At 42.7% G+C, this 15,418-nt stretch overlaps 2 protein-coding genes across 2 annotated transcripts in view; one reads left to right on the top strand and one right to left on the bottom strand.

The window, feature by feature from the left end:
• The window catches only part of mvb12a (multivesicular body subunit 12A), a 30,473-nt gene extending 20,068 nt beyond the window's left edge, over window positions 1-10,405 (bottom strand). The window contains exon 1 of the mRNA XM_033050710.1: window positions 10,192-10,405. The gene's annotated coding sequence lies outside the window, so the exon portion shown is untranslated. The remainder of the gene's footprint in view (window positions 1-10,191) is intronic.
• A 102-nt stretch (window positions 10,406-10,507) lies between these two features.
• Window positions 10,508-15,418, top strand: part of dsn1 (DSN1 component of MIS12 kinetochore complex) — a 28,511-nt gene continuing 23,600 nt past the window's right edge. The window contains exons 1-2 of the mRNA XM_033050920.1: window positions 10,508-10,642; window positions 14,591-14,633. Of these exons, the coding sequence (XP_032906811.1) occupies window positions 10,614-10,642; window positions 14,591-14,633 (72 nt within the window). The 5' untranslated portion in view covers window positions 10,508-10,613. The remainder of the gene's footprint in view (window positions 10,643-14,590; window positions 14,634-15,418) is intronic.

A 15,418-nucleotide genomic window follows, 5' to 3' on the forward strand; every position in this document is an offset into this window, starting at 1 on the left:
CCCTGCAACCACAGGTGGTATAATAGGTCGCTAAATGTAAAATATCTCACCCCTCACCCCCATCCAGAGACCTGACCAGCCCTTCCAGGTGACGCAGGTAATCACCTGCACCTTCTCCAACTTGATCCACTGCCTGCAGTGCTCTTGTTGCGGCCTCCTCTACGTCGGTGAGACCAAAGGCAGACAAGACGAGCACTTTGCTGAGCACGTGCTCTCTGTCTGCTGTGTCCATCTGAATTTCCCGGTTACCAGCCAATTTAATTCCAAAAACGACTTGTCTGTCCTTGACCTCCTCCATTGCCAGGGTGAGGCCAAATGTAAACTGGATGAACATCACCTAATATTCTACCTGAACGGTATGAGTATTAAATGTCACGGGGCAAGTTTTGCACCACCCCAAGATTGTTGGTCTCTGCCCCTGCAAGTGTTGTGGTAGCATGACTTGAAGCACAACGTTCTGCAAGGAATTCAGTTCCCACCACCTTTCCAGGTCCAAGGCAATGCAGGGCTTCATCTAATGCAGGTCCCTCTGCTCTGCTGACTCAAGGGCTTCGACACCTGATGAAGCTCTGTCCCCAGGCTCGTCAGCTCTTAAAGCTGCCACTATTTTTGAATGTTTGCAATGTTTTTGATATTCACAAACATTCAAAATCACCTGGGACCTGTTAGAAGCAAACATTAAAAATGTAAAACTTAAAATTTTAAAGACTTTAAACAAAAAAATTAAAAACAATGAAACCTCATTAAATAACTATCGCCCCCAGAGTAGCTGAAATTTCCTATTTGTTTTAGTGGGCACAAGTTCAGCATGCAGATTATCCAGCCCGAGAAGGTGACACAGTGGGGCTGCAATGTTGCTTCCTCGGCTTCAGAGGCCTAGATTTGATCCTGATCATTGTTTCCTCCCACATCATAAACTGTGCCAGCATGTTGTAATATACTTTTTTGGGAAGGAAAATTGTCAAACTGGTTGATTGGTAGATAACAGCCCGGAGGGGGAGGGAAGGGTGGAGGTCGCAATAGGGCCAAGGTTGACAGAGGATAGGGGTTTAATGGCGACATGATAGAGAATAAATTGCACAGCTACTGGAAAGAGGTGGGATAAGGGAGCCATGTGGATTGTAATGTTGGGATCTGTGTAGTTACAATGTGTAGTGTAAATAACAGCACTGGAGCTAACTACTACAGCAGTTTCAGGCCATGTGCTATTCCGAGTGGAAGCTTGGATTAGCTCAGCTACAGGCTTGTTTGTCAGCAAATCCCATCTGGATTTTTGCTGAAGATCAGCCCTCACATCTTTCCACAAACCTACCATTACATTTAGATCTACGAGGCATTATTGCACTGGAGCAGCCCAAGTCTCTAATTCCTAGTTCACACTGAGGTTTCAACCGTCACTTAGCATACCACCGAGGTCCCGTCCTTGCTGCTTTGGACTCAGGGTGTGGAAATTAGTGGGAACAGCTACACTTCCTGTCAGATTATTATAAAACAAAAAACTGCTGATGCCAAAAACCTGAAATAGAAACTGAAAATTTTGGACATATTAACTTTGGGCAATATCTGTGGAGAGAGAAACCGAGTATTCTTTCGGGCTAGTAAACTTTCATCAGTGTGCTTCTCCCTTTGCACCTTCCACCCTCAAACCCCCCAAATTTGCCCACTGCCAGACAACTATTTCACATCTATAATAAACTATCACTCTTTTAGTTACATGCTGAGGAAGTAATGGACTTTGGGAAGAGAACGCAGGACTTGACACAGAAATAACTAAATTCCAAAATACATGGTTTTAAATGGTCCTCGAAGGCAAGTGCAAGGCAAAATAGAAATTGGGGAACAGAAAAACCTCAGCTACAGTTTGGAAATTCTGCTCAAAACTGTGCATTCCTTTTTATATACAAGACTACACCTAGCTCAATGTATTCAGTGGGATACATTTCCAGAAGTTATGACTGGTCTCTGTATCAAATCTTGCAAGTGGAAAAGATTCCGTCAACTATAAAAATATGAAAAAATAAACCTCTTTCTTCGAGTAAAGATCCCGCGGAAAAGTTGAACACCATAAGACAACAAGTGCGTGAATTCATTCCCCCCAAAAAATGTTGAGACTCAATAACCACAAAATCACATTCAGGCAGTGATCAAGAGGGAAGGAGATGGATAAATGGAACAAATGTACACAGTTCCTACCATTTAAGAGTTGAGAAACACACAGCAGGAACTAACTACCCATGTAATCTAAAGAAGGTCCCTGACTTGAAAGATTAACCGTTGCTTGTTCCAGGATGATGCCTGACCTGTTAAGTATTTCCAGCATTTTTTAGTTTTTATTTCTGATTTCGATCACCTGCAGTTTAAAAATAAATTATTGTTCTGCATAATACAGAAGACAAAAGTTGAACATAAACTAACCAGCTTTAAACTATGCTTAAAATATCTAGTGATAATTGAGTATATTAGTAAATCAAATTAATCATAAATATATAGCTAAGAAGCACAACCTGTACAAAAAAAGTGAAAATATCAAATGCAGCAATGTTAAAAATATACCATGTATACTGAAAGTAAAATTCTTAACAAATGCATTACAAAAAAGGCACTGATTAAGAGAGAATAGGGCATTCTCAAACATATAAAAGTTCTCTGAATAGTTACACTGTCCTTCTGATTAGTTTTATTGATTGTTTGCCTCCTTGTCACCTTCCCCGAACAATGAACCATTCTACATTTCCTTATCATCGAGTGCTTTGATCTGCCGTTTTCACACCTTACCCTTCCATATCTCTAGACTCCCTCTCCCCTGACTCTTTGTCTGAAGAAGGGTCTCGACCTGAAATGTTACCCATTCCTTCTCTCCAGAGATGCTGCCTGTCCCGGTGTTGCTCCAGCATTTTGTGTCAATCTTCGGTATAAATCAGCATCTGTAGTTTGGTAGTAAGGAACTATTGACGTCTGTTGAGAGTGTAATCTGGTGCAACTTTTTTTATTTCATTAACTCACAAAAGCACACACCTGATATAGGCTTTGCCATGCAAGATATGATCAAACCACATGAACCACAGAGGACTTCCTCTGATGCTTCCAAGTACATGACAACAAGCAGCAAAAGTAAATCTCTAATACAGTAATGAGGCCATTTATATATGAGACTGAAAATAAATTGAAATGCAAAATGTCACAAATTTCAAAGCAGAAAATAGAGGAAAACACAATTCAGTATTTAAAACATGTTTTTTATTAGAAATAGAGCATTAGGCGCCGACCTGTAGGGGGTATGGCTGCCTAGCCTGCAGCTGTCTGTTTTTCATTTCTTTTTTCTTATTTTTAGTTAGTTTAGTGTTTTGTTTTTAAGGAGTTCTAGCTTTTTTATGTGTGGGGGAGGGGGGAAGGGGGAAACTAATTTTCAGGGTCTCTACCTGGTCGGAGATGCAGCTTTTCTCCGGGCTGCACTTTCGACCCGTCCTCGCGGCCTACCAGCGGGCCTGGAGCGGCATTTCCTGAGGGGGCCGCCCGGAGCCTCGGCATCGGCAGCGGCGGCGGCTGCGGAGCTGCAGGTCCGAGGAGCGAGGGGACCGCCCGGAGCCTCGGCGGCGGCGGAGCTGCGGGTCTGAGGACGGCGGTGCAGCGCTGGAGTGCCATTGCGGGGCGGGCGGTGCCTTGCCCGGGTCGCCGCGCTGGAACTCCGGTGAGCTGGGACCGGCGTTAAAAACATCGCGGAGCTGCGGGCGGCGGCGCGGAAACTTTACATCGGGAGCCTGGGATCTCGCGACGAGATCGCCAGTTGAGCTCCATTCGGCGCGGCCTTGTCGGCTCCGGAAGCCACTGTCTCGAGTAGGGAGGCGGCCGTTCCAGGGTTCCCATGCCGCTGAGAGGACTCTCCCGACGCCGGAACATCATCACCCGGCGAGGACGGCCTAGAACATCGGGCCTCCGTAGGGGCAACTGTGGAGGCCTCAATAGGCCCGACTATGGGTGAACTGGGGTTGGGGACTGGACTTTGTGCCTTCCCCCATAATGGGAACCATTGTGGGGGGATGTTTTTATGTTAAAGCTATTTATTATTGTTATGTTTGTATTCTTTCTTATGTGCTGCATTGGCAAAAGGAATTTCACTACATCTAGGTGTATGTGACAATAAATCAACCTTTGAACCTTTGAACCTTTAGGTAAGCACTGGGGCTGAAACAAACATATCTGATCCTTTCAGTAGAAAAGCTCCATTCTTGAAAATAGACTTGGGAATTTTGCCTTCAATATAGGTAACTTTGGGTCTTTCAATAAATCAAACAGGAAAGGCAGAACTAGAAGTATGAAAAGGCTGCCCTTTATTGCTACATAAATCAACCATCAAAACACTTAAGTAGGTAAATATCAAGTTAATGGGGAGGTATTAAATTGCACTTCGTGCAACCTAGTAAAACAAAAATTTAGATATTCCCCCTTTTACACAAATTAATAAGGAAATGTGCACACGTGTAGAAAAAGGTTGACTGATTTTGTAACCAGCAATATATAAACTTTAGGAAGCCTTCTCGAAAATGTCTTTATGCATTCTGCAAACTAAATTGCAGGTTCAAATGCCGTTCATGAACACAAAGGAAGTCAACCAAATCAGAGTGTTAGATGACTAACAGTGCTCCCAGTCTCGCATTACACAAAGTCCATTGTTCTCTTTAACATGCGGTAAAAATAAATCCACAAACCATTGTTGTTGCAATCAACACCAACAGAAATAATCAAGATTACCGATCATTATTTTGCTGTGTATTTGTAAAGTGGAGAAAGAATCGCAATGAATCACAAGATTTCTTGGGTCTTGTTATCCAATGACAATCTGAAATAGGAACAGTAAATACTGAAAATACTCATCAGTTTTTGCATCAATGGAGAAAGAAAGAGTTTATCTTCCAAGTTAATGACTCTTCATAAGTTTATACAATAACAGGAGGAGTAAAGCTGGACAGGGCTGCAAACAGAAATAAAACCGAAAGAATGTTGTTCTTTTGAAAACTGTTATATTATCATAAAATGGTTACAAGCATAGAAGGAAACTATTTAAACCTGACTCTAAGTCTTAAGAAGGATCTATTCCTGAAACGTCACATATTCTTTTTCTCCAGAGATGCTGCCTGTCCCGATGAGTTACTCCAGCATTTTGTGCCTCTCTTCAGTAAACCATCAGAGGCTGTTCCTCCCTATACAGTACATATTCAAAAAAACCATGTCTGTGCTGGCACTATCAGAATAACTTGCTAGTTTCACATCCTGACCTCTTTCCTCTAATATTGCAATTTTTCCCTAATTTGTTCATTTCCCTCTTGATCCTGCCTACACCATATATGCCTTCAATGCATTCCACAAAACAACTAAACGCATGAAAAATAGTTTATCCTCATGTCATCCTTAATTTTCCTCTCCTTTAGTTTATACCTGTGACTGATCCACCAGAGGGTAGGCCTCCCATTATCCACTTTGTCCAGATCCTTGTAATGTTATACACTTCTATTGGGTCTCTCTTCACCCTTTACTTCTCCAATCCATGCTATAACAGTAGTCCCTCATCTAAGGAGCCATTCTCATAAATTTGACAAGGTCCCACACAAGAGATTAGTGTGCAAAATTAGAGCATTGGGGGTAGGGTATTGATATGGATAGAGAACTGGTTGGCAGACAGGAAGCAAAGAGTAGGAATTAACGGTCCTTTTCAGAATGGCAGGCAGTGATTAGTGGGGTGCCGCAAGGTTCGGTGCTGGGACCCCAGTTATTTATAATATATATTAATGATTTAGACGAGGGAATTAAATGTGGCATCTCCAAGTTTGCGAATGACACAAAGCTGGGTGGCAGTATGAGCTGCGATGAGAATGCAATGAGGCTGCAGGGTGACTTGGATAGGTTGGGTAAGTGTGCAGATAAATGTGGATAAATGTGAGGTTATCCACTGTTGTGGTTAGAACAGGAAGGCAGATTATTATCTGAATGGTGTAAGATTAGGAAAAGGGGTACAACGAGACCTGGGTGTGTTTGTACATCAGGCACTGAAAATAAGCATGCAGGTACAGCAGGCAGTGAAGGTAGCTAATAGCACATTGGCCTTCATTGCGAGAGAATTTGAGTTTAGGAGCAAGGAGGTCCTACTGCAGTTGTACAGGACCCCGGTGAGACCGCACCTGGAGTATTGTGTGCAATTTTGGCCTCCTAATTTGAGGAAGAACATTATTGCTTTTGAGGGAGTGCAGCATAGGCTGACCAGTTTAAATCTCGGGATGGCAGGAGTGACATATGATGAAAGAATGGATTGACTGGGCTTGTATTCACTGGAATTTAGAAGGATCTTATAGAAACATATAAAATACTTAAGGATTGGACAGGCTGGATGAATGAAAAATGTTCCCCATGTTGAGGGAGTCCAGAACCAGGGGTCACAGTTTAGGAATAAGGGGTAGGCCATTTAGGACAGAGATGAGGAAAAACGTCTTCACCCAGAGAGTTATGAATCTGTGGAATTCTCAGAAGGCAGTGGAGGCCAATTCACTGGATGTTTTCAAGAGAGAGAGTTAGATTTGGCTCTTAGCGCTAAAGTAATCAAGGGATATGGGGGAAAAAGCAGAAACGGGGTACTGATTTTAGATGATCAGACATGAGCATATTGAATGGCAGTGCTGGCTCGAAGGGCCAAATAGCCTACTCCTGCACCTATTTTTCTATGTTTCGACGTCCTAGACTCTCCCACTAATAGAAACATCCTTTCCATTATCCAGGCCTTTCACTATTCACACCTCACCTGTCCTGTATCCACCTATCACTTGCCAGGCTTGCCCTGACCCCCACTTCTCCTTTCCAGATTTCTCCCCCTACTACAATCAGTCTGAAGAAGGGCCCCGATTCAAAACGAAATCTGACTAGTCCCTGCACCGATGCTGCCTAATACGCCGAGTTCCTCCAGCACTTTGTGTTTGGCTCACAATTCCACCACCTGCAGTTTCTTGTCTCTCCTACAAACATTTCATACTGCGTCCTGTGACTCACAATGATTCACGTATCCATATTACTAGGTTTCTCTGTTCCTGCATGCTTTTTAGAACAGTAACTTCATTGTAAATTTCCTCACCTCATCCTTACTACCAAAATGGATCAGCTCATATTCCTCCACATAAAAATCATGTTTTCATATATCTGCCTGTTCTACCAGACTGTGTGTATATCCTGCTGCACTTCATCACTATCTTCTTCATAGATCACAGTACCATCAAGTTTTGCGCATTTGCAATTTAAAAAATTGTGGCTTGCACCCCTGTCCAGTCTGAAAAATCAAAAGTTAATTATCATTAAGGTGCAGTTTTCCAGTTGGAATGTGATGTGTACTTAAAAAGATCAAACACTATTGCAAATTCGAAAAGATAACACAGCAAGAAGTTTAAAGAAAGAAAACACAATACAAATATTCCGTCCTTGGTTTGATTTGAGACAAGCTCATTTACTGGAGCTCTTCTACACTTATTGATTCACATTAAAAGCAGGGTAAGATTGAACCAGCACAGCCATTTAGTAGCTTCACAGTGGATTTATATGTAACCTCAACTCTGTATTCCAAGCCTTCTACAGTAATCTTCCACTCTCTTGCTAACCAAGAATTATTCTACCTCTGCCTTGAAAATACTCAAATATTCTACTCCCACCTCATTCTGTGGGAGTGTTCCAAAGACTCATGACCATCTGAAAAAATTGACTCATAGGTCTTAAATAGCAATCACATATTTCTAAACTGTAACCTTTAGTTCTAGATCTCCCCACAAAGAGGAAACAACCTCTCCACACCCATACTGTCAACACTACTACTCAGTTTGTATATTTCAATGCCCCTTACTCTTCCAAACTCCAGAAGGTACAATGAGCAGGAAGAAACTGCAGATGTTGGTTTAAACCAGACACAAAACGCTGGAGTAACTCAGCAGGTCAGACAGCATCTCTGGAGAAAAGGAATAGGCGACATTTCCTGTTCCTGAAACGTCACGTATTCCTTTTCTCCAGAGATGCTTTGTGACTGGCTGAGTTACTCCAGCTTTTTGTGTCTATCTCCAGATGAGACAATCTGCCTATCAATTTTTTTCTAAAAAAATAATCCATTCATCCCAAGTACCAGTTGAATAAACCTTCTTGAATCTACATATAATGCATTATCATCCTCCCTTAAAAGGAGTGACCAATGCTGTCTACAGTGCCCCTGAGGCCGATACCAATTCCAGATATGACTGAATTACAATAAATCTCTGATAATCCTGTGTAGTTATGGATATATTTAAGTGATTCAACATTTGGCTCACCACGACTTGTTACCGACTCTCCGCTTGCACTCATTGACGCCCCAATACCCGTTCCACTTTTATACTCACCGACTTCCTGTTCCCGTGCTCTTTGCATAATTCATTATACTATTGTATACATAATTCATTATACATTTAAAGATCAGTGATTTATAAGTAAGTTGAGGTATTAATAGGAATAACATAGTCTGGATAATCGGCTAATCTGACCCCACTAAAAACTAGAGGATCTCTGGAGAGAAGGAATGGGTGACATTTCGGGTCGAGACCCTACTTCAGACTGATGTCAGGGTGGGAGGGAGATAGATAGATAAGGAAGTGTGAAGGTATGAAAACAGGGCAAAAGGAATGGCGATCAAAGAAAAATGCAGAATAGATCATTGTTAGCTGGGAGAACTCCTTGCGGATTCAAGTGCTCATCTAGATAATTAAATGTGAGAGTACTTGCCTCCGCTGCCCACTCACACAGTGTATTCCAGAATGCAATCGTCCCAATGTAAACAAAGTTCCCTCAGTTTCCTACTAAATCCCTCACTCCGTGACTCTGCTGTGGAGAAAACATTTCCAACTGTGTATTCCAATTTTGTATACCTGATTTTTTTCTCCAATAATTCTACGGTTTCACACTTCCAAGCATTAAAAATTCCACTACCTTATTTTGTTTCATTTTTAAATAGTTTGTCAAGTCTCTGTTGAAACAGGTTCCATCAATCCCAAAACACACAGGGTGATTATTTCCTCATCACCTGATATTTGAGGTTAAACAATTTTTCTACAGGTTCCCACAGTACAGACAATAGCTTTTAAAAATAATTTCACCCACATTCATTATGTGCTGAAGGTACTGAAATGACAACCCCCCAAGTGGGAAATTCCACGCAATGTCATTTATGCTCCTATACTTTGCAATATGCAAAGTTTGTTTCACTCCATATATCTACATTTGCTGGCCCTTAATCATATCCATGTAATCATTCACCATAATTGCTAGTTTCACCATAATTGGTAACAGATTCCACATTTTAGTTATACAACATATCGAATAAACCATGCATAATTGCTTCCCCTTTTCATTAAGACACCAAAGTGATCAAATGTTCTGGAGACAAGAGACAGTTCACAGCGATCAATGCATACATATGTGTTCTGGCTTCTGTACATCTATTTTAGGGCCACCCACACCATGCTTAATTTATCACACTCCATTTATCTGTTCTGATCCAAGGTCATCAATTGGAAATATTAACTTTGTGCTTCTGTCTCAGTACCTACCCCGAGTATGACCATGATATTGTTATTATATCTGAATTTCTTCATGTCACTTACAATATTAGACATGTTTCCTGAGTCAATCCTCCTCACAACATCCCAACAATTCCGGTTTCAAAGTCGCAGCCCTTTTCATTCACTGCCAGGAAGAATCTGAGATGCCCATTTATTCCATATATCATCACTAAGTCCACACATCAATGTGTAGGAAACCAGGGGAATTGGACACAAATATTTTCGTTGAAATGTCGCGGTGAGGCATTCAGAGATGACCTGGTCCTATGATGACGACATCAACTTGGAAGTAGTTGGAGACAATAAGGAAGCATTAAATAGAAAATAAACGTTATCAAAACAGATACCGTCTTGAGTAATTTGCCGCTTTCATTGGCCTGAGTTGAACTTTTTTATCACGCCGGGAGTTGTGTTTCAAACTCGGCAGCGGGGTGAACCTGGTCACTCAGGTGGGAGAGACTCACCTGTAGCGCCAACCGCGCCCAGGTGCGGTGCACTGCTCCCCTCGACAACACGGCGGACACCGGCCAACGCCATCTCCTCCGTCCCTCGCTTACCCCCCACACAAACTCACACCCACCAGGCAGCCGCGATCCTCGTAGGTGATGATCCTCCTTCTCCTCGACCGATCTGATCTCCCCTCCAGCCGCCTACGCGCTCGGAACTTTCGGCGAGCTGCCGGAGTTCGCGGGCTCTTCGGCTCTTTCCGGAGCTCGCTCGTTCGCTCGCGCCGCCCTTTCGAACTGACTTTAACAGTTGACCGCCTCGCGCATGGCTGCTGCCAGCCGAACGCCTCACACGGACGTCGATCTGCGTCATCACGCGGCCAACGGCGTTTCCAGGAGGGGAGGGGGGAGGAGTGTGAGTCTGTGACACTGCCCTCGCGTAACGCATGCGCTTTGGGCGAAAGCCTCGCCACGAACTACAATATCCGGCGTCCCTTGCGGTCGACCCGTGCTCCTTCGCGCGTGCTTTGTCGCGTCGGCGGGAAAAGGTGCAAAAATGGCGGAAGACGGGAATATCAGGAAAAGGTAAAGTTTGTACTCGACAGGCTATTCCTTTGAGAACAGCGGTAGTGTTTCCGTTACTTTAGACTTCAGAGATACAGCGCGGACACAGGGCCTTAGGCCCACCGAGTCCACACCGACCAGCGATCCCCGCACACTATCCTAAACACACTCGGGCCAATTTACTTAAGCCAATTAACCTACAAACCTGTACGTATTTGAACTGTGAGAGGAAACCGGAGCACCCGTTGAAAACCCACGCGTACAAACTCCGTACAGACAGCACCTCAACTTGGTCACAAAGGCCCACTAGATCTCATCAACTCGGTCAAAAAGACCCACTTCAAAATATAATCACTACTCTACTCACTCCGACCTGCGCGACATAACCACTTACGAGATGTTTGTGCAGTAATCAATCAGAATCAGAACCCGTAGTCAGGATCGAACCCGGGTCTCTGGTGTTGTGAGGCAGCAACTCTACCGCTGCACCACTCTGCCTCCCACTTGTACTTTTTTTTCTGTAGGGATCCTCTGTGCGTCTAACACATTTTTATCTGTGCTTTCTATGTGCCTGGTGACAATCTATCCTGTTTATGTACCTGTCCAAATGTATTTTAAATGTTGATGTTGTGCCTGCCTCTTTGGGAGTAGGATTTATTAAAGTCTTGTTACATAGATGTTGTCTTTTAGAGATGTGGTTTTATTAATAATTACTATGGCATGTGCTCTAATGTTATTTCTCATTCCTGTTAATAATTTTAAAGAAATGAGCCATATCTTAAAAGTGGGGAATCTGGACCAGTTTTTATTAAACTATATTTTGGCATTTGGTCTCTAATTCCAGAATGTTTGCCTGTAGTTAAATAAAGCTACATTTTGATGTGCTTCACAGCCACTGCGTTACTCACAATGTCAGGCCTGCATTTCAAATAAAACAAATGTTTTTTAAGTCTCCTGTATGCCAGTTTTTTGGTAGTAATATTTTCCAGGCAGGAAAATATTACTGCCTGACGTAACAATTCATTAGCTTTCTGTCTCTCCACGCTATTGGAAAAACTGAGAAAATAACTGCCTTGTGTGTTATGTTTCCAGTTAAGATTGGCAAACTTCTAATCTTTGTAGTAATTGAAATATTCCCAGATGCTGTAGATTTTGACCTTTTTATTTCAGCATATGGCATCTAACAATTCAGCCTTATTTCTGAATTTAATATTTTTTTAATATTGATTTTTAATATATGAGGATTCCTCCCTTTACCTGCTTTGAAGCAGTGAGTCTGAGATCACTACCACCCTTTTGGTGAAAATATTTTCCAACCAATTACTCAATACTTGTCTGCAGGTTTTTTAACATGTCAGTTAAGGGAAATATGTCCTTTCAATCTTAGATTTTAATTTAAATTTTAAATCTTAATTTTGTAATTTTATTATGTCTGTGCCTATTTTCTAGTACTGGCAATGTCCACAATCTCAACGGTGCTGTTGCGTTTTCCTGAAATGTGATGATCAGAATTGTTCACAGTCTCCCCACCATTGATTCCGTCTACACCTCACGCTACCTTGGAAAAACGGCCAACACAATCAAAGAGTTGTCCCATTCCAGTCATTCCTCCTTCTCCCCACTTCTGTCAGGTGGAAGATATGGATGCTTGAAAATGTGCACCAGCAGACTCAGAAACAGCTTCTTTCCCTCAATCAGGCTCTCTGAACAGTCCTTCCATAAGGTCTGGCACTGTCCGACTCCCCTTTATTCCATTGCGAACATTGGACTTTGTCAATGGAACTGGTTCACTACAACGTTGAGAACTATATTTTGCACTCTTTGGTTTAGATCAGCATCTACAGTTCCTTCCTACACATATATTTTGCCGGCAGAAAGGCAAATGTTGTGCCTTTATTCAAGATGGGCAGCATGGAAAATGCTAGGAACTATAGGCCAGTGAGTTTAACATCTGTAATTGGAACGTTACTAGAGGGTATTCTGAGGGATAGGATATACAGGCATTTAGATGGACATGGGCTGATTAGGGATAGTCAGCATGATTTTAGATGTGTGAGGTCGTGGCTCACAAATCTGATTGAGTTTTTTGAAGACATGACCAAGAAGGTCGATGAGGACAGAGCTGTAGATGTTGTATATATGGACTTTTGTTAAGCATTCAACAAGATTCCTCATGGTAGGCTGCTCTGGAAGGTTAGATCGCATGGGATCCAAGGAGATAGCTGAATGGATAGAAAATTGGCTTCATGGAAGAAAGGTGATGGTGGAAGGTTGCTTCTCGAACTGGAGGCCTGTAACTAGTGGTGTGCTTCAGAGTTCGGTGCTGGGCGCGTTACTGTTTGTCATCTACATCAATGATTTGGATGACAGCATACAAGGCAAGATTAGCAAGTTTGCAGATGGTACAGAAGTGGATGGTTTTGCAGAAGTGACGATGGTTGTGAGGAATTGCAGCAGGATCTTGATCAATTGGCCAATAGTTGATGGAATTTAATGCAGAAAAATGTGAGGTGTTGCATTTTGGGAAGTCTTAACATGGGTAGGACCTACACAGTGAATGGTAGGGCTCTGGGGAGTATTGTGGAGCAGAGGGATCTAGGAGTGCAGGTGCATGGCTTACTGAAGGTAGAGTCGCAGGTAGATCGGGTGGTCAAAAAGGCTTTAGGCATATTCAGTGTTGAGTATAGAAGTTAGGAGGTCATGTTGCAGTCGTATAAGACGTTGGTGAGGCCATATTTAGTGTATTGTGTTCTGTTCTGGGCACCGTGTTATAGGAAAGATGTTGTCAAGCTGTAAAGGTGCAGAGAAGATTTACGATGATGTTGCCAAAACTAGAGAGTCTAAGCTATAGGCAGAGGCTGAGTAGGCTGGGACTCTATTCCTTAGAGCGCAGGAGGATGAGGGGTGATCTTATGAGGGGTGTAGGAAAAGATTTAATAGGAATATGAGGGATGACTTTTTCACACAATGTGAGAACAAGCTACCAGAGGAGGTAGTTGAGGTAGGGACTATCGCAACATTTAAGAAGCAGTTAGACTGGTACATGGATAGGACAGGTTTGGAGGGATATGGACCAAATGCTGCCAGGTGGGACTAGTTTGCCAGTGTGGGCATGTTGGGCCGAAGGGCGTGTTTCCACACTGTATCACTATGAATCTTAAACATGATATGCCTTTAATAAATGGAAGCAGCACAGTAGGACAGCGGGAGAGTTGCTGCCTTAGAGCACCAGAGACCCAGGGTTCCATCCTGACTACGGGTGCTGTCTATGGAGTTTGTATGTTCTCCCTGAGACCACGTGGGTTTTCTCCAGGTGCTCCGGTTTCCTCATACACAGGTTGTAGTACATACATTGGCTTGGTAAAATTGTAAATTGTCCCTATTGTGTGTAGGATAGCGTGAGTGTAGGGGATCGTTGGTCAGCACGTACTTGGTGGGTCGAAGGGCCCGTTTCCACGCTGTATCACTAAACTAAACTAAATCCATGCTGGTTTTGCCTAACCTATCTGGCTGAACATGTCCAAGTGACATCTAATTCTGTCCCTGATTACCATTCATTCCATTGTTCCCACCACTGTATAGTTGCTGAGTTTATCCTTCTGCCTTCTTTTCAGGAGGCATGTCATATTTGCAGCTGCCCATTTCTTGGGCACCATCCCATCTTAAGATCATGAAGAAATATGGCAAATTTCTGCAATTTTGAACCTTCCCTTTGTGACTTAGGATGGTTCTTGGCAACTAGAACAGTCATTACATTTCAAAAGTAATTACTTAGCAAAGTATTACCATGAGACATCCTGATGTCATGCTAAATACACAACAGTGTTAGCATTCTTCATTGAAGCAATATGTGTTAGAGCGTATATCAAGCTTGAATTTTGCAATGATTTAAAAATGGCTTTTAAAACTTTGAATTTGCTTAATGTCCATTACTGATACGTTCTTTGTTTCTGTTCTGTTGCCAACCAGACTCAGGAGTTTCAATACCCCAAACACAGCACAACTAGATCAGGTTAGTAACTTAATGAACAATGTCAATCTTTTCACTTCCCAGGTTTGCTTTAGTCTAGGTCAGGGTAAATGATAGAAGTTGGCTGGACACCCTCCTCATCCAAAGGGACAAAGACCAGGGAAATGAACCAAAAGTTGAGTGTGGTTGCCTCAAGTTGGCCAGTATTTTTTTATAATCGGGTATTGGTTCTTGCACAGCAGATCAATCCAAGATTTAACACTTGGGCTTGTTTGAGTTCACCAACCAGGCTTAGTTTGGTTCACAGCTTTGGAGCTGCAGGAGAGGGGTGGGGATGGAAGAAGAATCTTCGTACCATATCCACTGGAAAGTAAATGTGTTTTTGTTCATGCAAAACACAAACTCCAGAACAATACACCATCTAGTTTAACTGATGTTCTTTCCCACACCCTATCCTACATAATTCACATCCTAAATTGAGGCGGCACAGTGGTACAGCAGTAGAGTTGCTGCCTTTCAGCGCCAGAAACCTGGGTTCAATCCTGACTACGGGTGCTGGCTGCACAGAGTTTGTACGTTCGCCCTGTGACCCCATGGGTTGTCTCTGGGTGCTCTGGTTTCCTCCCACATTTCAAAGACATGCAGGTTTGTAGGTTAATAGGCTTCTGTAAATTGTCCCTCGTGTGTAGGATAGAACTAGTGTACGGGGTGATCGTGTGTCGACATGAACTCAGTGGGATGAAGGACCTGTTTCCATGTTGTATCTCTAAACCTAACTAGATTTTTTTTTTAATTCAAAGTTTTCGCAAATTAAATCATATAGAAGT

The sequence above is a fragment of the Amblyraja radiata genome, chromosome 35 (genome assembly GCF_010909765.2).
Source record: "Amblyraja radiata isolate CabotCenter1 chromosome 35, sAmbRad1.1.pri, whole genome shotgun sequence".
In the NCBI taxonomy this organism is placed as follows: domain Eukaryota; kingdom Metazoa; phylum Chordata; class Chondrichthyes; order Rajiformes; family Rajidae; genus Amblyraja; species Amblyraja radiata.